Source organism: Hemiscyllium ocellatum, chromosome 5, assembly GCF_020745735.1.
Source record: "Hemiscyllium ocellatum isolate sHemOce1 chromosome 5, sHemOce1.pat.X.cur, whole genome shotgun sequence".
In the NCBI taxonomy this organism is placed as follows: domain Eukaryota; kingdom Metazoa; phylum Chordata; class Chondrichthyes; order Orectolobiformes; family Hemiscylliidae; genus Hemiscyllium; species Hemiscyllium ocellatum.
In genome coordinates, this window is record NC_083405.1 from 124,710,142 (window position 1) to 124,733,722 (window position 23,581).

Genomic DNA, 23,581 nt, shown 5'->3' on the forward strand with positions numbered 1-23,581 from the left:
CTTTTTACCAACACAGAAACAGGTTTCAGTTCAGCTACAAAATGAACATTGCCCTTATTTATACAAGATCCAGACTGACCACGAGAAATACATATTGATAACAGCTCAAAGTTTCTTCCCACTCTTTCAAGAATGAGAATGTACAGCATAGACTCTGCCCATTGAAAGGATTTGTACAGAAATAGTGCCATGGCCTTCCTGCCCACTTGAAGCCAATTTTAGTTGTGAATTAAATTCCCCCCATATAAATAGTATTATCTCTTCCAAATAACAAGTTGCATGCTGACACGTAAACTTCCAGCTAACTTCACTCATGAGGATAATGTTGTGCTGTATCCTCATATTGATTGAAAATTGAGTTGAAACTCATTTTACTAATAGCATAGAAGAGAAATATTCAACACATTAGTTTGGGCTGCAAATAAATTTAGGTCTTAAAAAGAAAAGTTCTAACCTCCATCTGGTGCCCTTACAAAGGATCGAAGTATGCAATTCGTTGTACTAATTGCAGGTCAAAAAATTCAAATAATTGGAGACCTTGAAGATGTCGAAGCCCTTGAAGGTGAATCAGCAACATTTAAATGCAAAATATCACCAACGGATTATAGCAACGTTCAGTGGTTCCTGGATAAAACACCTCTACATGCCAATGATGTGAACGAAATTAAAACACAAGAGGATGGCTATCACATTTTAACAGTTAAAAAACTTTCAGTGAAAGATTCTGGTAATATAACTTTTGAAGCTGGAGATAAGAAAACCTCTGCTGCACTAACAGTGAAAGGTAAATGTTTAATTAAAAAATTCTTATAGAAATGCCTGTGAAAGTTAACTGTAGGTGTGCAAAATCCTGTCTGACAAAATATTCCACAATTATCGAATTGTGGTCTTTTTTACAGTGACAGAGGAAATTAAGACATTTAAGTACAATATTAGAGGTATGCAAGTAGCTTCTTCCATAGCATACAAGATTGGGTATTAATGTGACCACTTGGAAAGTGGTTTCAATGATTGGTGGTCAGTGATATTTGTCCAAGGTCATAACTACAGGAGTTCCTCAGAATGGTGTCCTTGGCCTAGCCCTAAACTACATCATTAGTGACCTTACCTCTGTTGAAAAGGTCAGAGGTGGGATATTTGCTGATGATATCAGATTATTCAGAACCATTTGCAACTCCTCAGATAAATAAATAACCTAAGTCCATTCAGAGCAAGCCCTGGACAGCATTTGGGCTTTGGCTGATAAATGGCAATTAACATGCACCCCACACCAGTATTAGGCAGTGAACATTTATAACAAGAGAGAATCAAATCATCTGACCTGACTTACATTGATATGATCATCACTGAATCCCCCCACTTTACACTTTACCAAAGGCCTGACAGGATCAGTCATATAATTGACTTGGAATTCTGCAGTGAATGACACCCCAAAGCCTATCCACTATCTACAAAACATGAGTTCTGGGCGCAGCTCCAACGACACTCCAGAAGTTAGACATTATCCAGGACAAAGCAGCATGAATTGTCATTACTCCTAAGATGAACTTAGGACAAACTTAAAACTCTTTCGAAACTTGTTTGATTATAGAAATATTTGGTTGCTTCAAGTTATCTCATCGTCAAAAAATGTGGCGCTGGAAAAGCACAGCAGGTCAGGCAGCATCTGAGGAGCAGGTGAGTTGACGTTTCGGGCAGAAGCTGTTCGTCAGGAAGGGCTTATGCCCAAAACATCAACTATCCTGCTCTTCAAATGCTGCCTGACCTACTGTATTTTCCTGTGCCACACGTTTTGACTCTGATCTCCAGCATCTGAAGTCCTCACTTTCTTCAAATTACCTCACAGTCAATTATAATTATTTGAGCTCGTTATCTAATGCATTCATAAGAATCAAAATATTAGTTACTTCATCTATTAGTTGATATGTCATGAAAAGTCATGCTTGATCCCACCTTGTTGAAGAGAAGCTGTTAGATACGTTTCAGATTGAACTGTGGTCATACTATCTTAGAAAATTCATGGGGATTGTTGATGAGAAGTGGGGGCTACCTTGGCATGGGAGATAGGAGAAGCCACAGAGGTTGTTTGTTGAGGAGGCAAGGGGCTTATGTGGATATTGAGAGATTGAGAGGGATGATGTCAGGGGGAGAGCCTTTCTGTTTTTATTGTAACTAAGGTAAATTCCCAAAGCACTAATGTGTACTTAGAGTCAGAGTGTCATACAGCATGGAAACAACCCCTTGGTCCAATGAGTCCATGCTGAATATAATTGCAAACTAAACCAGCCCCACTTATTGAATAAAAACCAAAAGAACTGCAGACGCTGTAAATCAGAAACAAAAGCAGAAGTTGCTGGAAAAGTTCAGTTGGTCCGGCAGCATCTATGAAGAGAAATCAAAGTTAACATTTTGGATCGAGTGACCCTTCCACAGAACTGATGGTAGCAAGGAAAATGCCAGTTTACATGCAGAAGCTAGGGCTGGGGATAGGGTAAGGAGTAAATGAAAGCCCTTGTCCATTCCTGATGAAGGGCTTTTGCCCGAAACGTCGATTTTCCTGCTCCTCGGATGCTGCCTGACCTGCTGTGCTTTTCCAGCACCTGCAGTCCTCACTTTTGCCAAGACAAAAGAGAGTGCATAGCTAATAATGGAGACTGTTAATGGCTAACAATGGGTAGTGTGTAATAGCAGACTACATGATAATAAGGCCTAATGTGTGTGTGGAAGAGACCTAGGATATGGGGAAGTTCAGGCTTTGGAAGTATTGAATTCAATATGAGTCCGGAGGGTTGCAGGGTCCCCAAATGGAAAATGAGGTGGGGTTTTCCCAGCTTCGCTGGAACATTGCAAAAAGTCTGAGACAGAGATGTTGGCCAGGAAACAAGGTAGAGTGTTCCTGAAGAAGGGCTCATGCCCGAAACGTCGATTCTCCTGCTCCTTGGATGCTGCCTGACCTGCTGCGCTTTTCCAGCAGCACATTTTCAGCTCTGATTCCAGCATCCTCAGTCCTCACTTTCTCCTAGAGTGTTAAAGTGGCAGGTACCTGGAAGCTCATGGTCTTTTTTTTGCGGGCAGAACATAAATGTTCTGTGAAGCAGTTATCCAGTCTATGCTTTGTTTCCCCAATGTCAAGGAGACCACATTGTGAGCAGCAAATGCAGTAGACTAGATCCCTGGAGCTTCGGAGGTTGAGGGGTGACCTTATGGAGGTTTATAAAATCATGAGGGCATCGGTTTAGGGTGAATAGACAAGGTCTTTTCCCTGAGTCCACACCGACCCTCCGAAGAGTAACTCACCCAGACCCATTCCCCTTACCCTATATTTACCCTTGACTAATGCACCTAACCAACGCATCCCTGAACACTGTGGGCAATTTAACACAGCCAATTCACCTAACCAGCACATCTTTGGTGTGTGGGACGAAATCAGAGGAAACCCACGCAGGCATGGGGAGAATGTGCAAACTCCACACAGACAGTTGACTGAGGCTGGAATCAAACTCAGGACCCGAGTACTGTGAGGCAGCAGTGCTAACTACTGAGCCACCATGCTGCCCTAAAGTAACAGGTAACCCAAAACTGATAGCCAAGTTCTGTACCCATGAAGACAACATCAACAGTGATCTTGGGTTCACGTTGTTCTATATGTAACCCCACCATACTGTTTTATATTTGTAAAATCTTCCTTGCTGTCCTGTTTTAACATGATCACCACGATAACTTGTAATGATCTCTCTACCTTAATTAATTTGTGCAGTTTTGGATTACTTATTAGACCCTTGGCATGCAATTCTTACACCCATTATGTTATTCCAGCTGTTTGGTTTGTCTCCAGCATCACCTTATTTTTAAACTTTTGTAATTCTCTCTCTGCCTCAAGTAATTGGGTTATAGGTCATCCCCTTCACTTACTATTCAGCTGTAAATACTTTATTCACTTCATCTGACAGTTTTGATCACCCGCAGAGACTTATTATTCGACACTCCACACACCGTTTTTATGATTTTTTTTATCTCTGCCTCTGAATTCTGTGCCTGTATGTTTTTCACTTCACCTGATGAAAGTGTAGTGCTCTGAAAGCTTGTGATTTCAAATAAACCTGCTGGACTATAACCTGGTGTTGTCTGACCTTGTCCACCCCAGTCCAACACTGGCACCTCCGTATCATATTCATAAAAGACTGCCAGTGTACTTTTAATTAAGGAAGATCAAGGTTTATTTCACACAAGAGAAAAAACAAGCAAATGATCTTACATTATACAATAAATATTTGAAAAAGTCTTATTAGCAATATCAAAAATAAAACTTCAGCACTTTTACTCTTAGCAACAACCTTGTGGATACTCAAACCCCAGGAAAGGGTCATCATATAATTTATTTTTGCAGCTTTCATCTTACTGACTTCTAAAGGCTTTCAGAACAAACATGTAGATTTTCCACACACTCAACAGTTTTGTTTCTGGAGTTTTTTTTTAAGCTGCTCAGGATATTTTCCCTAGCCTGGACCTTTTGAAGACTGTTAAACCAACCACACCTTTTTGTTCAGATTGAACCTGCACAGACTGTCAGATCTTAGTTCTGTTATGTTGTTTCTCTGTGCTTAAGGACAACTGATTTTTTTTCCCCTCTTTCTATTCTTGTTTTCTGATACACTAACTGTTCACCCCAAACTCTACTCCAGTGTCATAAATGCTCATTAAAAAACATATATTCCAACCTTCAGTTTAACCATCACCACTTATAGAACAAGATCTAAAACTAAGATTGAACCATGTCTCCACTTCTTAACACACAATATAGAATCACAAATCAAACTTTAAGCTATACATTGTTCTGTCCACTTCAAAATCCAAGTTTTCAAATAATAAAAATAATATCATGAACCTTCATCACAATATTGTTTGGAGTAGTTGGGCAGAAGCCTGTTGAAGGAAGCCATTTCCTCGATCAGCCAACCTGTTTCTAGAAGAGATCCTTTCCCCTAGTGTAGAATCTAGTGTCCTGATCTACCTGCTCTTGAATGAAAAACCTTTTGAATGAGTTCATTGATAATTTTCTGAACAGCAATGTCTGGTAAGGTTCCCAAAAACAACTGTGTATGATTAGTGATATCTGACTTTGTGCAACAGAAAGTGAAACTCACAGGATCTGAACATCTCGAACTTTATCATCTTTGTCTTTAAGAATTAATGATGTGGAGCAGCTGGTGTCAGACTGGGGTGGACAAAGTTAAAAATTACGCAATACTAGGTTATAGTCCAACGGGTTTATTTGGAAGCACTAGCTTTCAGAGCACTGCTCCTTGATCAGGTAGCTGTAGAGCGAGACCATAAGACTTTATTGCAAAAGATAACAGTGTCATGCATCTGAAACGATATATTGAACAAACCTAGATTGCTGTCAAGTCTTTCATCTTTTAGAATGGGTTGCAGGTTTCGGTTCATTAATATGTAAATCACAAAACTTCTTATAAGACACATTCCCACAATAACTTAAGGTTTTATAAAAAAAAGTGACTCTTCAGCTCAGACTGCGTATTAAAGGTGTGAGGTTAGACTCTATCTCTATCCTTATCTTGAGTCAGACTGATTCTATTTCCAAAGTGGAATTTGTAAAATATTAAATAGATTGACTGTCTGTAATATTTTATAAATTCAACTGTGGAAATAGAACCAATCAGACTTGAGATTGGGATACAGACAGACTCTAACCTCACACCTTTAATGGATTGTCTGAGCTGAGATGTCACCTTTTTAATAAACCTTAAGTTATCTTAATGTGACTTCAAACAAGTTCTGGGATTTACATATTAATGAACTGAAACCCATTCTAAAAGATGAAAGACTTAACAGCGATCTAGGTTTGTTCAATATATAATTGAAGTTGCATGACACTGTAATCTTTTGCTATAAATTCTGTGTCTTATGGTCCTGCTCCACGGCTACCTGATGAAGGAGCAGCACTCTGAAAGCTAGCACTTCCAAGTAAACCTATTGGACTATATTCTGGTGTGTGATTTTTAACTTCAACAATTAAGACATATCCACCAAAATGATTGTTTTAATCTTTTCAGTATTATAATCCCAGCTGATATTCAAAATCCAAAATATAAAAGGTACGACCAACATGTATAAGTCATGCATATTTCATCACATCTGTATTCCCCAGTGAATGAAAATATATGTTTGGGAGATATTTTCATTTTCCCATCAAATATTCTTTTAAACTCTTTTTATAAAGTATTAGCAGTAGTTTTATATTGACATTCAACCTAAAATGAATTTCATAGCAACCATGGTTTACATAATTGGAGACATAATACTCAGTTTCCTTCATATATGCTCTTGATAAAATAGCCATTATGACATTTTCTTTTCCAGATACCTGAAAAATAAAATCAGATTTCAAAAGCAATATCTTTCGACTCCATCCTGAGTAAATTTAAGCTGTAAGCATACTCTAATTCAATTAAAATTCTCACTGGTCTCAGAATCATTCTCCGAGGTGTTATCTCTTCTTTCTTTCTTTACGCTTGAGTTTTCTATGGCTAACTGTTGTTCTCTAATTTACCTGTCTCTGCGGAATTCAGACTTCTGAAATTCCATCTCCTTTGGAGAGGTGATGGCCTAGGTATTATAGATTGACCGGAAATTCAGGTAATGTTTTGCAGACCTGGGTTTAAATCCTGCTGTGTAGATAGCTGAATTTGAGTCAAATAAAAAATCTGAAATTATGTCCAATGATGGCCATGAAACCTTTGCTGATTATCAAGAAAAACCCATCCGGCTGACTAATATCCTTTATCGAAGGTAACTGCCATCTTTTCTGGATTACAAGTAGCTTCAGACCAGTGATAATATGGTTGATTCTTAATTGCCTTCTGGTCAATTAGGAGTCACAGAGTCATAGAGATGTACAGCATGGATACAGACCCTTCGGTCCAACTTGTACATGGCAACCAAATATCCCAACCCATTCTAGACCCACCTGCCAGCACCCAGCCCATATCCCTCCAAACCTTTCCTATTCATATACCCATCCAAATGCCTTTTAAATGTTATAGTTGTGCTAGCCTCCACCGCTTCCTCTGGCAGCTCATTCCATACACGTACCGCCCTCTGCGTGGAAAAGTTGCCCCTTAGGTCTCTTTTATATCTTTCCCCTCTCACCCTAAACCTATGCCCTCTAGTTCTGGACTCCCCCACCCCAGGGAAAAGACCTTGTCTATTTATCCTATTCATGCCCCTTATGATCTTATAAACCTCTATAAGGTCATCCCTCAGCCTCTGACGCTCCAGGGAAAACTGCCCTAGCCTATTCAGCTTCTCCCTATAGCTCAAATCCTCCAACCTCGGCAACATCTTTGTAAACCTTTTTTGAACCCTTTCAAGTTTCACAACATCTTTCCAATAGGAAGGAGACCAGAATTGCATGCATTATTCCAAAAGTGGCCTAACCAATGTCATGGACAGCCACAACATAACTTCCCAACTCTTGTACTCAATACTCTGACTAATAGACGAAAGCATACCAAAGGCGTCCTTCACTATCCTGTCTACCTGCGACTCCACTTTCAAAGAGCTATGAACCTGCACTCCAAGGTCTCTTTGTTCAGCAACATTCCCTAGGACCTTACCATTAGGTATATAAGTCCTGCTAAGATTTGCTTTCCCAAAAGGCAACACCTCACATTTATCTAAATTAAACTCCATCTGCCACTTCTCAGCCCATTGGCCCATCTGGTCAAGGTCTCAATGTAAAGGGTGGCACAGTGGTTAGCACTCTGCCTCACAGTGCCAGAGACCCAGGTTCAGTTCCCGCCTCAGGCAACTGTCTGTGTGGAGTTTGCACATTCTCACTGTGTCTGTGTGGGTTTCCTTCGGGAGCTGTGGTTTCCCCCCCACAGTTCAAACATGTGCAGGTTAGGTGATTTGGCCATGCTAAATTGCCTGTAGTGTTAGGTGAAGGGGTAAATGTAGGGGAATGGGTCTAGGTGGGTTGCTCTTTGGAGGGTCAGTGTGGATTTGTTGGGCCGACGGGCCTGTTTCCACACTGTAAGTAATCTAAGGTAACATTCTTCACTGTTCACTACACCTCCAATTTTGGTGTCATCTGCAAACTTACTAACTATACCTGTTATGCTCACATCCAAATCATTTGCATAAATGATTAAAAGTAGTGGACTCAGCACCGATCCTTGTGGCACTCCACTGGTCACAGTTTTCCAGTCTGAATTAGGAATGGTCAGTAAATGCTGGCTTAGCCAGCCATGGTCACATACATAAAAATGTACATATGGGAGAATGATATAGTGGTTTTTGTCGAGGTTCATCTCTAGCATCTGCGTGACACAGGACTCTGCGCTTTATGGTCTGTTCCCTGGGGGACACACCGAAACAAACATCAACTGGAGGTCCATCAACTTGGTGAAAGATGCTCTTGGTCTAACCAAAACTTGCTGGGTTTTCTAGTTGAAAGAGTTGGCCCTGATTGAGTGTTACAGCCTGGCACATTCCAAGGTCCAGGATTACACACTGAAGCTTGGGGCATCTGTCACCAAAGCGCAGTGGGGAAGGACCACCATGTAAGGTCTATTTGCCAAAGGACAATGGGAGGGCCCATTCATTTATTGGATCCTCCCAATGCCTTAGATAAATGCCTATAGATTAATTATAAGTATTGAGAAAGCCAAACCACAATGTTTGTTCTCTGGTACAGATCTGAATGACTTTATTAACTTTGTATGTGTATAAGATTTCCTTTTTATGAATAATGTATATTTTTGCAGTAAAAAAATTACAAAAACATTCCTGTCATGCTCTCTGAGAATCATGTAGATTGCTATCTTTGAGGTCATAGGGCAGAATCTTCCAAGCCCCTGAATAATGCGGGCACTGGCAGAAAGGTTGAGAGGGTCTTGAGCAAGAAGTCCCATTTTTTAAATCAAGTGTTGAACAGTTAGATGAGATTCTATCTTGGGAGCAGCAATATTCCTATACGTATGCATTAACACACTAGTGATTGTAATGAGTTCAGCCAGGTGCACCTAATTGAATATGGGTTAATGATTGGGGCTGTTGATCTGGTCTAATCAGGGAGCCCTGGCTGACAGATATAAACAGGAGTGTCTTAGTCCCTGCCCTCCCCTTCACTGTTTGATCACACAGCATAGCCCTTTGATGTGAAGGGCACTGTTTGTCACTGGCCACCCGGGTATTTTCCTATCTTCCTTGTGGTGGAAATTGAACAAAGATTCATGCACTTTTTGTCTCTCTCTGTATCTCACATCTGCACACACACACCATGGGTGCTGGGGAAAAATAAGCACTACCGCAGTTAGGCGGTAGTGTGGGGGTTAATTAAAAGAAAAAAAATAATAAACAGGAGTGTCAGACATTTTGTTGACCTCGAGCTGGGTCTGAGGGAGTAAGATCATTGTAAGTGACTCTCCACATGTAAATAAAGGGTGACTTGGTGAGGGGATCCTGGCCTCTATGGAGTTATTTCAGACATCCTTATTATTACATCAACTTGCCTTATTGATATGCAGTTTCCCATTCTTACATCCCACCGCAAGGAAACTGGATGTTGAAAATTCCCAACATCAAAAGTCAGAACAGAAACCTGGTGATTCTAGCTTGCTGCTTCCTCCTCTGGATCTCTATCAGTCATCCAATGTCAGGGCACATTGTATAGGTAGTGATCAGTTGCATCCCCTGTTCAACAGGACTTCAAGGATCCCACAGATGAAAGTGGTGGCGCCAGGATCAAGAATCCTTGGAGAACCTGGCCACATCCAGCACTTCTGCCTATGGCATATGGGGGAATAAGATAGGTGGGGCACCTTGTGGGTTTGGTGCGTTGTTATTGAAACGAGTTTCAGAAGATAGTGAGTTTCTCTCATTTTGTGGCCATGTGGAGAGAAACCTTCCATGAAAGTTCATAAAAATGACACTTAACCGATTTCTGGTAAGATTTGGCTCTTCGTTTTAACTTCAACCCTAACTCTTAAAAATTTGACCATGGGACTTCAATGCTTGCTCTGACTTTGTTGGTGGTAGCAGACAAAAGCTGAACAACACTCATTCTGATAAACATCTATTTCACCAATGTTGAACATCCTTTGCAAAGAGTGGATAATCAGCTTCCTTCAGATTAAAGTGGGAACTGTGTTACTGTTGATTGTGGAAAGGAGTGGATAAGGCAGGCTGGATCTTGTGGTCTCCTAGCTGAATGCAAATGTGTGGCAACAATGAAAGCAGAGGGATTCTTTGAGGAGGCCATGAGCAGTTCAAACAAAGGAGAGCCAGCGGGCATTATTTATTTGAATTTCCAGAAGGCCTTTGACAAGGTGGCACAGAGGAGGCTGCCAAATAAGATAACAGCCCATGGTATTAGGGGCAAGGTACAGGCATAGATAGAGGATTGGCTGACAAGTAGAAGGCAAAGACTGAGGATAAAGGAAGGCTGCTGGTAACTCATGGAATCTTCAAGACTCCGTGTTTGGACCACAAATATTCATATTGTTTTGGGAAGATTTTAGATAACACATAATAGGTGGTGAGACAGATTGTGTTGAGCAAGCGGGGAGGCTGCAGAAGGACTTGTGTATAAGAGTTGGGAGGTCATGTTGTGGCTGTATGGAACATTGGTTAGGCCACTTTTGGAATACTGTGTGCAATCCTGGCCTCTCTCCTATCAGAAGGATGTTGAGAAACTTGACAAGGTTGAGAAAAGATTTACAAGGATGTTGCTAGGGTTGGAGGATTTGAGCTACAAGGCGGGGCTGATTACACTCGGGCTGTTTTCCTTGGCGTGTCGGAGGCTAAGGGGTGACATTGCAGAGGTTTATAAAATCAATAAGGGGCATGGATAGGATAAATAGACAAGGTCTTTTCCTGAGATGGGGGAGTCGAAACTAGAGGGTTTAAGGTGATAGAGGAAAAGTTTAAAAGGGATCTGAGGGACAACTTCTTTACACCGACGGTGATATGTGTATGGAATGAGCTGCCAGAGGCATTGGCGGACACTGGTACAATTACAGCATTTAAAAGGTATCTGGATGGGTGTATGAATAGGAAAGGGTTAGAGGGAAATGGGCCAAGTGCTGGCAAATGGGACTAGATTAGGTTAGGACATCTGGTTGGCATAGACGAGATGGACAGAAGGGCCTGTTTCTGTGCTGTACATCTCTATGTCTTGGACAGGCCAGGATAGTAAGCAAAGAAGTGGCAGATAGAATACAATGTGGGAAAGTGTGAGATTATGCAATTTGTTAGAGTAGAAGTGAGGATTATTTTCTAAGTACAGAAAGGCTTTTGAAACTGAAGCACAAAGGGACTCAGGAGTCCTAATTCATGATTCTCTTAAAGTTAGCATGCAGTTTCAGTTGACAGCAAGGCAAATGATATGATGACATTCATTTCAAGAGGGCTGGAATATAAAGGCAGAGGCTGTATAAAGCTCTGGTCAGACCACATTTGGAAAATTTTGAGTAGTCTTGGGCCCTATATCAAAAGAAGGATGTGCTGACTGGGGCTAGAGGAAGAACGATACCAGGAATGAAGGGCTTGTCATATGAGGAGCAGTTGAGGACTCTGGGTCTGTATTCGATGGAGCTTAAAAATGAGCTAGGGTGGGGGGCAGAATCTAATTGAAATGTACGGAATACTGAGAGGTCTGAATAGAAATCCGAGAACACAACCTCCGAGTAAAGGCATGACACTTTAGAATTGAGATGAGGAGGAATTACTTCAGCCAAAGGATGGTTAATCTGTGGAACACATTGCAGTGGAGACGAAGTCATTGAGTGTATTTATAACAGAGATTGATAGGTTCTTGATTAATAAGGGGACCAAGGGTTACAGGGAGAACGCAGGAGAATAGGGTTGATTGACTGGAGTCAAGAGTGTGGTGCTGGAAAAGCACAGCAGGTCAGGCAGCATCGGAGGAGCAGGAGAGTTAACGTTTCAGGCAAAAGCCCGTCTTGAGGAATGAACGTTGACTGGTGGAGCAGACCCAAAGGGCTGGAAGGCCTACTTCTGTTCCTTTACCTTACGGTCTTATGGGATAATATAATGAAGAACTGTGGATGCTGGTGATCTGAAACAACAAAAACAGAAATTGCTGGACAAATGCAAAGCATCTGACAGCATTTATGAAGAGAAAGCAGAGTTAATGTTTCAAGTCCAGTAATTAAGTGCAAAAGGGTAACTAGGGAGAGAATAGTGCCCCTCAAAGATCAGCAAGACGGCCTTTGTGTGGAGCCGCAGAGAAGGGGGAGATACTAAATGAGTATTTTGCATCAGTATTTACTGTGGAAAAGGACATGGGAGATATAGAATATAGGGAAATAGATGGTGACATCTTGAAAAAATGTCCATATTACAAAGGAGGAAATGCTGGATGCCTTGAAATGCTTAAAACCCCAGCTGCTAATCAGGTGTGGGTGAAAGTGAGGACTGCAGATGCTGGAGATCAGAGCCAAGATTAGAGTGGTGCTGGAAAAGCACAGCAGGTCAGGCAGCATCCGAGGAGAAGGAAAATTGCTGTTTCGGGCAGGAGCCCTTCATCATGAATGAGAATGCTGATGAAGGGCTCCTGCCCAAAACATTGATTTTCCTACTCCTCGGTTGCTTTTCCAGCACCACTCTAATCTTGATGCTGATCAGGTGTACCCTAGTACTCTGTGGAAAGCTAGGGAAGTGATTTCTGGGCCTCTTACTGAAATACTTGTATCATCGATTATCACAGGTGAGGTGGCGGAATACTGGAAGTTGGTTAGCATGGTGCCACTGTTTAAGAAAGGTGGTAGGGACAAGCCAGTGAGTTATAGACCAGTGAGCCTGACCTCGGTGGTGGACAAGTTGTTGGAGGGAATCCTGAGGGACAGGATGTACACATATTTGGAAAGGCAAGGACTGATTAGGGATAGTCAACATGGCTTTGTGCATGGGAAATCATGTCTCACAAACTTGACAGAATTGTTTGAAGAAGTAACAAAGAGGATTGATGAGGGCAGAGCAGTAGATGTGATCTATATGGACTTCAGTAAGATGTTTGACAAGGTTCCCCATGGGAGACTGGTTAGCAACGTTAGATCTCATGGAATACAGAGAGAACTAGCCATTTGGATACAGAACTGGCCCAAAGGCAGAAGACAGAGTGTGATGGTGGAAGGTTGTATTTCAGACTGGAGGCCTGTGACCAGTGGAGTGCCACAAGGATAGCTGCTGGATCCACAACTTTATATAAATGATGTGGATGCAGCATAAAAGGTACAGGTAGTAAGTTTACAAATGACACCAGAATTTGGAGGTATATGGACAGTGAAGAAGGTTAACTCAGATTATAACAGGATCTTGATCAGATGGGCCAATGGGCTAAGAAATGGCGGATGGAGTTTAATTTAGATAAATGAGGGGTGCTGCATTTTGAGAAAGCAAATCTTAGCAGGGAGTGTTGCTGAACAAAGAGACCTTGGAGTGCAGGTTCATAGCTCCTTGAAAGTGGAATCACAGGTAGATAGGATTGTGAAGAAGGCATTTGGTATGCTTTCTTTTATTGGTCATATTGTGGCTCTACAGGACATTGGTCACTGTTGGAATATTGCGTGCAGTTCCGTTCTCCTTCCTATCGGAAAGATGTTGTGAAACCTGAAAGGGTTCCGTAAAGATTTACAAGGATGTTGCCAGGGTTGGAGGATTTAAGTTATAGCGAGAGGCTGAACAGGCTGGGGCAGTTTTCCCTGGAGCGTCGGAGGCTGAGGAGTGACCTTATAGAGGTTTATAAAATCATGAGAGGCATGGATTGGATAAATAGACAAAGTCTTTTCCGTGGGGTAGGGGAGTCTGGGACTAGAGGGCATAGGTTTAGGGTGAGAGGGGAAAGATATAAAAGAGACCTAAGGGGCAACGTTTTCACACAGAGGGTGGTACATGTATGGAATGAGCTGCCAGAGGATGTGGTGGAAGCTAGTACAACTGCAGCATTTAAAAGACATCTGGATGAGTATACAAATAGAAATGATTTGGAGGGAGATGGCCGGGTGCTGGCAGATGGGACTAGATTGGATTAGGATATCTGGTCGGCATAGACAAGTTGGACTGAAGGGTCTGTTTCCATGTTGTACATCTCTATGACTCTATGACTCTATAACCCTTTATCAGAACTATAAGCAGGTAGGAAAAGGTGGTATTTTTTTCTGATGATGTGGATCAAGGAGAAACTGAGTGAGCGGATAGATGGAGTCAGAACCCAGAGATAAAGCAAAAATGTGGTAGGTAGATGAAGAAATTGTTCATAGTAAGCCAGAGAAGAGGAGAAGTTAGATATGGGAATTATGAGTAGTGGGAAATAGTTTGGCAGTGCTGAATTTCATGACAGGACCTGGATTGTTGGGGAGGGAAATGGTAGGAGATGTTCATGCTCTGAAATTGTTAAATTAGGTGTTGAGTCCTGAAGGCTGTAAGGTCTCTAAACAGAGGATGAGGTATTGTTCATCCTGGTTGCATTGAGCTTCACTGGAGCACTGCAGCATGAGATAGGAATGTTGACATGGGAACATGGTAGTCTGTTTAAGTGAAGCTTGAGGCCATTTTTACAGACAGAATGTAGGTGCTTTGCAATGCAGTCACCCTGTCTGCATTTTGTTTCTCCAGTATAGAAGAGATTGTGTTGTGAGCAGCGGATACAGTAGACTAGATTTAATGAAGTGCAGGCAATTTGTTGCTTCAACTGGAGGTGTTTGCTTATCTGGCCATAACCTGTGCATTGTGGCCTGATATAAAAGGATAATTGGCTGTATATTAGCTTCTCCTAGACTTTGTTGCTGCATCTTTGGTGATTTTTGTGAATGTTCTGCATAGAATAAAATTACAAGAATCATTTGGAATTGGAGGTGTGTTGAATTGGCCGAAGCTGTAGCCTGCAAATTGTGACATTGTCATGCCATTTAGATAGTGGTAATGCTATAAGAAATAACAGGATTAAGCCACGTGGTCCCCTGAGCCTGCTCCATTGTTCAAGAAGCTCAATGTTGAAACTTCACATCAATTGCATTTTCCCATCCCTCCCTGTATCCCTTAATGTGCAAAAATCTTAGTCTTCAGTTAGCTTCCTGAGGCTACAGGAGACATTCTGTGAGCGACTTTGACACAAACTGCAGGGAAAACACAAAAGTGGGAGTTGCAATGCGTGGGTCAGCCCATGTCATCCTTGTGCACTTTAAATTCTCAAAGGGCAGTCGTACGAATGTGAACACAATGACTTTTTTTTCTCTTGAGTAGACACGTCACTGTCTCTTCAGTGATGCAACACTTGGAGCCCATTAACTCAAGTACTTCCTCTTCTATTGCTCTCGTACTCTGATGTTCCGGAATCCAAACTCCAGTCTTTGCTCTTTCCTGGATGTTAGAGTCACAGAGCCCTACAGCATAGAGAAAGGCCCTTTCGGCCCAAACTTGTCCATGCCAACCAAAGTGTCCATCCACAATTGCCCCTTTTTCCTGCATTTGGACCATCTCCTTCTGAATCTTTCCTATCCATGTATTTGTCTAAATGCCTATTAAACCTTGTTAATGTACCCACCACAACCACTTCCACTAGTAGCTCATTCCATATGTGTACCACCCTTTGTGTAAAAATGTTGCTCCTTTGGTTCCTTTTTATTCTTTTCCCTTTAACCTTAAACTCATGCCCTCTTGTCCTCATTTCCCCAACCCTCGGAAAAAAGACTGAATACATTCACCCTGGCCATGCCTGTCATGTTTTTTTTCACTTCAATAAGATTGCCCCTGAGTCTTTTATGCTCTAAAGAAGGGTGTCCTAGCTTATCCAGCCTCTCCCTATAACTTAGAGTGTTGAGTCCTGGCAACATCCTCATAAATTTCTGCTGCACTCTTTCCAGTTTAATATCTTTCCTATAGCAAGGTGACCAAACCTGAATGCAATAATCCAAGTGTGGCCTCACCAATGTCCTGTAGAACTGCATCATAACTTCCCAACTTCTCTACTCAGTGTCTCGACTGATGAAGGCCAGTGTGCCAAAAGTCTTCTTCAGTGCCCTGTCTACCTGTGACTCCATTTTCAGAGAACTGTGCTGTTGAACTCCCAAGGTCCCTCTGTTCCAGTACACTCCTTAAGGCCCTACCATTCACCATGAAATTCCTAACTTGATTTGACTTTCCAAAATTCAAGATCTCACACTTATCTGTATTAACTCCATTTGCCATTTCTCGGCCCACTTCCTCAGCTGATCAAGGTCCTGCTGCAATTTCTAATAACCTTTCTCACTGTCCACGATGCTATCTGTTTCAGTGTCATCTGCAAACTTACTAATCATGCCCTGTACATTATCATCCAAATCATTGATATAGATAACAAACAGCAATGGGACCAGTATAACCCTAGCGAGTTTTGAGAAGATTTGTAGCTCAGGTTGAGGTTTTGGATGTAGGTTTGCTCGCTGAGCTGCAAGGTTCATTTCCAGACGTTTCGTTGCCCTACTAGGTAACATCTTCAGTGGGCCTCAGGCGAAGCTGAAAATTCCTGATTTCTATTTATATGTTTGGGTTTTTTTGGAGTTGGTGATGTCATTTCCTGTGGTGAAGTCACTTCCTGTTCCTTTTCTCAGGTGGTGGTAGATGGGGTCTAATTCGATGTGTTTGTTGATAGAGTTCCGGTTGGAATGCCATGTTCTAGGAATTCTCATACGTGTCTTTGGCTTGTCCTAGGATGGATGTGTTGTCCCGGTCGAAGTAGTGTCCTTCTTCCTCCGTGCAATTTTCAGCTTCGCCTGAGGCCCCCTGAAGATGTTACCTAGTAGGGTAACAAAACATCTGGAAATGAACCTTTCAGCTCACCAAGCAAACCTATATCCAAAATCAGTACAACCCGTCCGGCACTCCACTAGTCACAGGCCTCCAATCTGACAAGTATCTTTCCACTATTACCCTCTACTTATTACCATTGAGCCAATTGTGTATCCAGTTTACCAGCTATCCCTGGATTCCATGTGATCTTAAGCTTCCACAGCAGCCTACCATTATCAAAGACCTTACAAAATCCATTTAGATTACATCTACTGCCTTCATCAACCTTACTGGTCACGTCATCAAAGAATTCTAACAAATTTGTGAGGCATGATCTCCCATGCACAATGCTATGCTGACGACTCTTAATCAAACCCTATCTTTCCAAATGCATGTACATCTTATCTGTCAGAATCTTCTCAAATAACGTGTCTATCACAGATGTTAGGCTTACTGGTCTATAGTACCCAGGTTTTTCTTTGGAGCCCTTCTTAAATAAGTGCACAACATTCGCTAGCCTATAGTCTTCCAGGACATCACCTGTGGCTAATGACAATGCTAAAATATCAGCTAGGGCCTCTGTAATTTCTTCTATAGCCTCTTGCAGTGTTCTTGGATATACCTGGTCAGGAGCAGGCGATTGATTCACCGTAATACATTCTAGCACGTCCAACACCTCTTCTACTGTGATATGGACTGTCCCTAAGATATCACCAGGAACTTCCCAAGTCTTCATGTCTTTCTCCACAGCAAACTCAGTGGAGAAATATTCATTGAGGACCTCATCCCATCTCCTGTAGTTCCAACCAAACATGTCCATTTTGGTACTTGAGGTGTCCTATTCTCTCTCTAGTTCATTTTCCTTTAATATATTTAAACAGCCTCTTCAGATTCATCCTAATCTTCTCAGCCAAAGGTATCTTGTGCCCCCTTATCATCCTCCTGATTTCCTTCTTCAGTAAACTCCTATATACCCAGCATACTTCCAGGGATTCCTTTGATCCCAACTGCTTGCAGCTGAGCTATGCCTCATTTTTTCTGGTCATATCCTCAATATCTCTTGTCATCCAGGGTTCCCTATTCCTGTCAACCTTGCCCTTCACCCTCACAGAAACATACAGACATTGAACTCTAGCTATCTCACTTTAAAAGGCCTCCCACTCACCGGAGATCCCTTTGCCTGCAAAGAAACCACTCCAATCAATCCCTGCAAGTTCCTGTCTAATTCCATGAAAATTCGCTTTGCTCCATTTTAGAACTTGAACCCATGTACCAGTTTTGTTTCTGTCCATAACTATTTTAAAATTAATTCAACTACTGCTCCCACGTCCTCCAGACTAAAGGGGCAGCCAAGTGCACCCGCAGGGGCCCCAGCTATACCTGCCTCTTCGTTGGATATGTGGAACAGTCAAGCTTCCGCAGCTACACCAGCGCCACTGCTCACTTTTTCCTCCTCAACATCAATTACTTTATTGGCGCCATCTCGTGCTCCCGCGAGGAGATTGAACAGTTCGTCAATTTCATCAACACCTTCCACTCTGACCTCAAGTTCACCTTGACCATCTCGGACACCTCTCTCCCCTTCCTGAACCTCTCCATCTCCATTTCCGGTGACCAGCTCAACATAGATATCTACTTTAAACCCAACAACTCTCACAGCTACCTGGACTAAACTCCACCCACCTGCCTCCTGTAGAAACGCTATCCCTTACTCCCAATTCCTCCGCCTCTGCTGCATCTGCTCCCAGGAGGACCATTTCCACCATGGAACATCCCAGATGGCCTCCTTCTTCAGGGACTGAAATTTCCCCTCCCACATGGTCAACAATGCCCTCCAGCACATCATCTCCACTTCCGGCACCTGCGCCCTTGAACCCCACCTCTCCAGTTACAACAAGGACAGAACCCCCCTGGACCTTTCCTTCCAACCCACCAATTTCCAGACACAACGCATCATCCTCCGCCATTTTCCTAATCTACAAAAAGACACCACCAGCAGAGATATATTTTCCTCCCCAACCCCATCTGTGTTCCACAGAGCCCATTTCCTCTGCGACTCCCTTGTTATATTTATGCTCCCCGCCAACCCACCCTCCATTCCCAGCACCTTCCCTTGCCAGTGCAAGAAGTATAAAACCTGCACCCACATCTCCCCCATCACCTCCATCCAAGGCCCCAAAGGATCCTTAAACATTGTACAGAGATTTTCCTGCACCTCCAAACATGTCATCTACTGTGTCCGTTGCTGTTGATGTGGTATCCACCACATTGGGGAGACAGGATGCCAACTTGTGGAAGGTCTTAGAGAACACCTCTGGTACACACGTACTAAACAACCCCATCACCCTCTGGCCGAACGCTTCAATTCCCCCTCCAAGTTCGCCAAGGACATGCAAATCCTGGGCCTCCTCCACCCCCAAATTATAGCCACCTGATGCCTGGAGGAAGAACACCTCATCTTCTGCAACCACATGTGATCAATGTCGATTTCACCAGTTTCGTCATCTCCCCTCCCCCGACCTTATCCTAGATTCAACCCTCCAACTTGGCAACACCCTTTCGAACGGTCCTACCTATCTATCTTCCTTCCCACCTCCTGCTCCACCCTCTGCTCCGACCTATCACCATCACCCCTCCCACTTTCACATTCCCAGCACCCCAGCCCTACTCTGTCCCATTTATTTCTCAGTCTTCTTGGCCCCCCCACACTGCATGGTTGCTGACCTTCACAGTGGTGACACTGCAGGCCTGTTCGGTCAGGCTGGAGGTCTGCTTCTTGCTATTCCTTTGAAAGAGAATCTTTGTTTCATGGTGAGAACCATACTAATCCCTCCAACCTACAGAAAAATCTGCGGGGAAGAAAACCTTAGGCTTTTTAATTTCGAAAAAGGAACAGGTGGCTGAACTGTTAAGCAAAGGAGCTTTATTTTGGCGATGTTTACAGGCAACATGGTTAGACTAAGCTGTGCACAAAATGACCGTGATGTCATCATTATATCACATGATTGGGCCATAGAGTGACAGTCAACCAAACTTAAATAAGTACACAACATCCTGACACCATTACATTAGAGGTTCCTGCAGTGGAAACCTTCACAATACTTGCAATCATATATAACAGCACATGTGTTCAGATCCCTACTGGAACTCTAGGTGAGCTGACAAGTGTTACAACACTGGGTAAACCCCTCTGCTAATTTAAACCAGCCACACAAAAGATTCACCCTGTGCTGTAATCTGTTAAAATTCAAGAGGCAAAGAACTATCCCCAAAATCAGTATTTAAAATAAAAAATTAAGAACTTTATTCTTTAAGTCTCACAGACAATATTAACTAACAACTATTTACAACTATTTTGTGTTAAACCTATCTTTTACCTCCCCCTCAACAATACTGGTTCAATTAAAAAAATCCCAATTACGATTTTTACAAAAAATCTCATTTCAAAACCGCTCAGCAAGTTTTCTCTGTGGATTTTCCTCTGTAGATTCTCTCTCCAGGTCGGTTTCACTTTTTTTTCTGTGCAAATTCCTTTTCCAAGCAGGTACCTCTCAGAGAGTGCTTACCACCAACCTACATTTGTTGATCTTTTGGCAGTTCTCTTTGCCATGTTGGCTAACTGTTCAAAATGTCTGATACTTATACCCAAAATATCAGATTGTTTCATTGGTTTTAATATTATCTAAGTACTAAATTCAAAGTTGATTGGAGTTTAGTATCCTGCGGTATAAACTGATTGGCCGAATTTGAAATTTGTATTTGTCTCATAACAACTCATGTCTGGCTAGCTGTTTGATCAAATATTACATTGTTACCTTGTTCAGAACACTTTGTGCTGTGTCAGGTAGTCCTGCTAGCTTTGCAACTCTCTTAAAGGTACAGTACACCTCTACACCTTTTTAACACCTCCCCACTTAAGAAATAAATGAATTGTCATAATGAAAAGATGGCATAATTTTTTTTCTATTCTTTAAACACATTACCAAAACATACAGACTACTTTAACCTAGGTGCATATTAACTTCCTCCCACCTTTATATAGCATTGAATAGATGTATCTTATCTATACTAGATATAAAAGAGACCTAAGGGACAACTTTTTCTTGCAGAGGTGATATGTGTATGGACTGAGCTGCCAGAGGAAGTGGTAGAGGCTAGTACAATTACAACATTTAAAAGGCATTAGGATGGGTATATGAATAGGAAGGGTTTGGAGGGATATGGGTCAGGTACTGGTAGGTGAGACTAGATTGGATTGGGATAGCTGGTCCGCATGGACGAGTTGGACCGAAGGGTCTGTTTCTGTGCTGTACATCTCTATGACTCGATGACTCTTAAGTTTGGTGTAGCTAAACCTCGTGCAGTGGTTACTATTGCTTTTAAATGATTGAATGCCTTCTGGCATTTTTCTGACCACTGAAACTTTGTGTTCTTCTTCAGCAAATCAGTTAACGGTGCCACTACACTGCTGAAGTTTGGAACAAACTTCCAATAGAATCCACTGACTCCTAAGAATCAAAGCATCGCTTTTTTCGAGGCTGCTTGTGGAAATTCCTCGATGGTCTTTGTTTTTGCATTCCGTGGAGTCAGCCTTCCATGACCGATGTTATGTCCCAAGAACGTCACCTCTGCTTTCACGAATTCAGTTTTGTTTATTACCAGTTTTACTTCTCATAATCGTTCAAAGAGTTCTACCAACTGTACTATGTGATCTTTCCAGGACTTAATAAAGATCACTACATCGTCCAAATTGACTGCACAGTTTGTTAACCCAGCCACAACTCTTTGGAATGTGGCGGAGGCGTTGTTCATTCCAAAGGGCATCACTTTCAATTGATATAGTCCATTTGGGTTACAGACACAGAAATGTCTTCTGCGATCTGTGATAAAGGTACCTGCCAATAACCATGCAGTAAGTCCAACTTGGTGATGTAACTGGCTTGTCCGACTTCCTCTGTACAGTCTTCCTAGGAATTGGATATGAGTCCGATTTTGTTGACCTTCCGATAATCCATGTAAAACCATTGATACCTGCCCGGTTTGGCAACTAAGACGATCAGCGAACTCCCCTCGCTCTGGCTCGGTTCGATGATATCCTTGTCAAGCATGGCCTCCACCTGCTTCTGGACCTGTTTGGCTTTGGAAGGACTAGGCTGATAGGGGTGTTGTGTTATCAGAACAGTATTCCCTATGTCTACTTCATGTACAATAGCATTAGTCCTCCCCATCTGATTCTTACATGTGTCCTCATACTGCAGTAACAAACCTTTCAACTGCATTCTATGCTCATGAGACAGATAGTTTACTAACCTATCCCACTCTTCATTTTTTAATCTGTTTTGAGGCACAAGGAAATCCACATCATCTGAATCTGATTCCTCACTCTGCGAGGCAGTAACTAACACCTTTTTCTCCAGTTCTTTTTTTCAAGTATAATATGGTTTGAGCATGTTCATATGACATACCTGATTCCGATTTTTCCTATCTGGCATCTTTACAAGATAGTTCACCTGACTCAATTTTTTTTCAATTTGATAGGGACCTGGCTTTGAAGGGATCTCCTATCACTGGTAACAGTACTAACATGTCATTCCCTCGGGAAAACATCTGAGTCTCGGATCTTTTGTCTGCCACCTGTTCCATTCTTTTCTGTGCCCTCTTTAGGCTCTTTTTAGCTAACTCACCAACTTGATGTAATCTCCCTCATCTCCGATACATAATCTAAATGTGAGATCTTCGACTTTGGGCCTGTCAATTTTTCTTTTATTAATGTCAAAAGGCTTCTCACTTCGTGCTTGAATATTAACTCGAAGGACTGAGTAGATTCGTTTGGGGCATCTCTCATGCAAACAATACGTATGGGATACCTTTATCCCTATCATTTGGGTAATCCTGACAATATGCTCTCAACATGGTCTTCAAGGTCTGATGCCACCTTTCTAAAGCTCCCTGAGATTCAGGATAATATGCACTGGATTTAAAGTGCTGTATACCTAAGCTATCCATGCTCTACTTAAACAGCCGAACAGTAAAATTTGATCCTTAGTCCGACTGACTCTCTCTGGGTAGCCCAAATCATATGAAGAAAGCTACTAACTCCTCTACTGTCCTTTTCCCTTGATACTCCGTACTGAAGTTGCCTCCAGAAATCTGGTAGTCACAACCACTATGGTTAACAAGTACTGGTTCCCACTTTTAGTTCTCGGGAGGGGAGCTACACAATTAATTATAACCCGCGTGAAAGGTTCTTCAAGTGTGGGATTTGGCAACAAAGGCGCTGGTTTAATACTGCCTATGGCTTACCTACCATTTGGCAAAAGTTAACCACATCTTTGTGCATCCCAGGTCAATAAAAATGTTTTTGTACCTTAACCTGTATCTTTCGTACCCTTAGGTGGCCTCCTACAGGTAATTCATTTGCTAAAACATTCCCAAGAACAAACTGAATTCCTGAAACAGACACTCTGTCAATCACTCCAGCTGTAACTTCCCCAGACTTGAGTTGGCACTCCAACCTGATCCCCCATCGGGGAACGATAATTTTTTGTCCATTTATACGGTGGCACAGTGGTTAGCACTGCTTTCTCACAGCGCCTGAGACCCGGGTTCAATTCCCGACTCAGGTGACTGACTGACTGTGTGGAGTTTGCATGTTCTCCCCGTGTCTGCGTGGGTTTCCTCCGGGTGCTCCGGTTTCCTCCCACAGTCCAAAGATGTGCGGGTTAGGTGAATTGGCCATGCTAAATTGCCCGTAGTGTTAGGTAAGGGG

At 42.3% G+C, this 23,581-nt stretch overlaps 1 protein-coding gene across 1 annotated transcript in view; it reads left to right on the plus strand.

Annotated features, from left to right (window-relative positions):
• obscnb (obscurin, cytoskeletal calmodulin and titin-interacting RhoGEF b) overlaps positions 1 to 23,581 on the plus strand; it is an 821,414-nt gene that overhangs the window by 272,417 nt on the left and 525,416 nt on the right. The window contains exons 33-35 of the mRNA XM_060825732.1: positions 512 to 777; positions 18,149 to 18,321; positions 23,207 to 23,220. Of these exons, the coding sequence (XP_060681715.1) occupies positions 512 to 777; positions 18,149 to 18,321; positions 23,207 to 23,220 (453 nt within the window). The remainder of the gene's footprint in view (positions 1 to 511; positions 778 to 18,148; positions 18,322 to 23,206; positions 23,221 to 23,581) is intronic.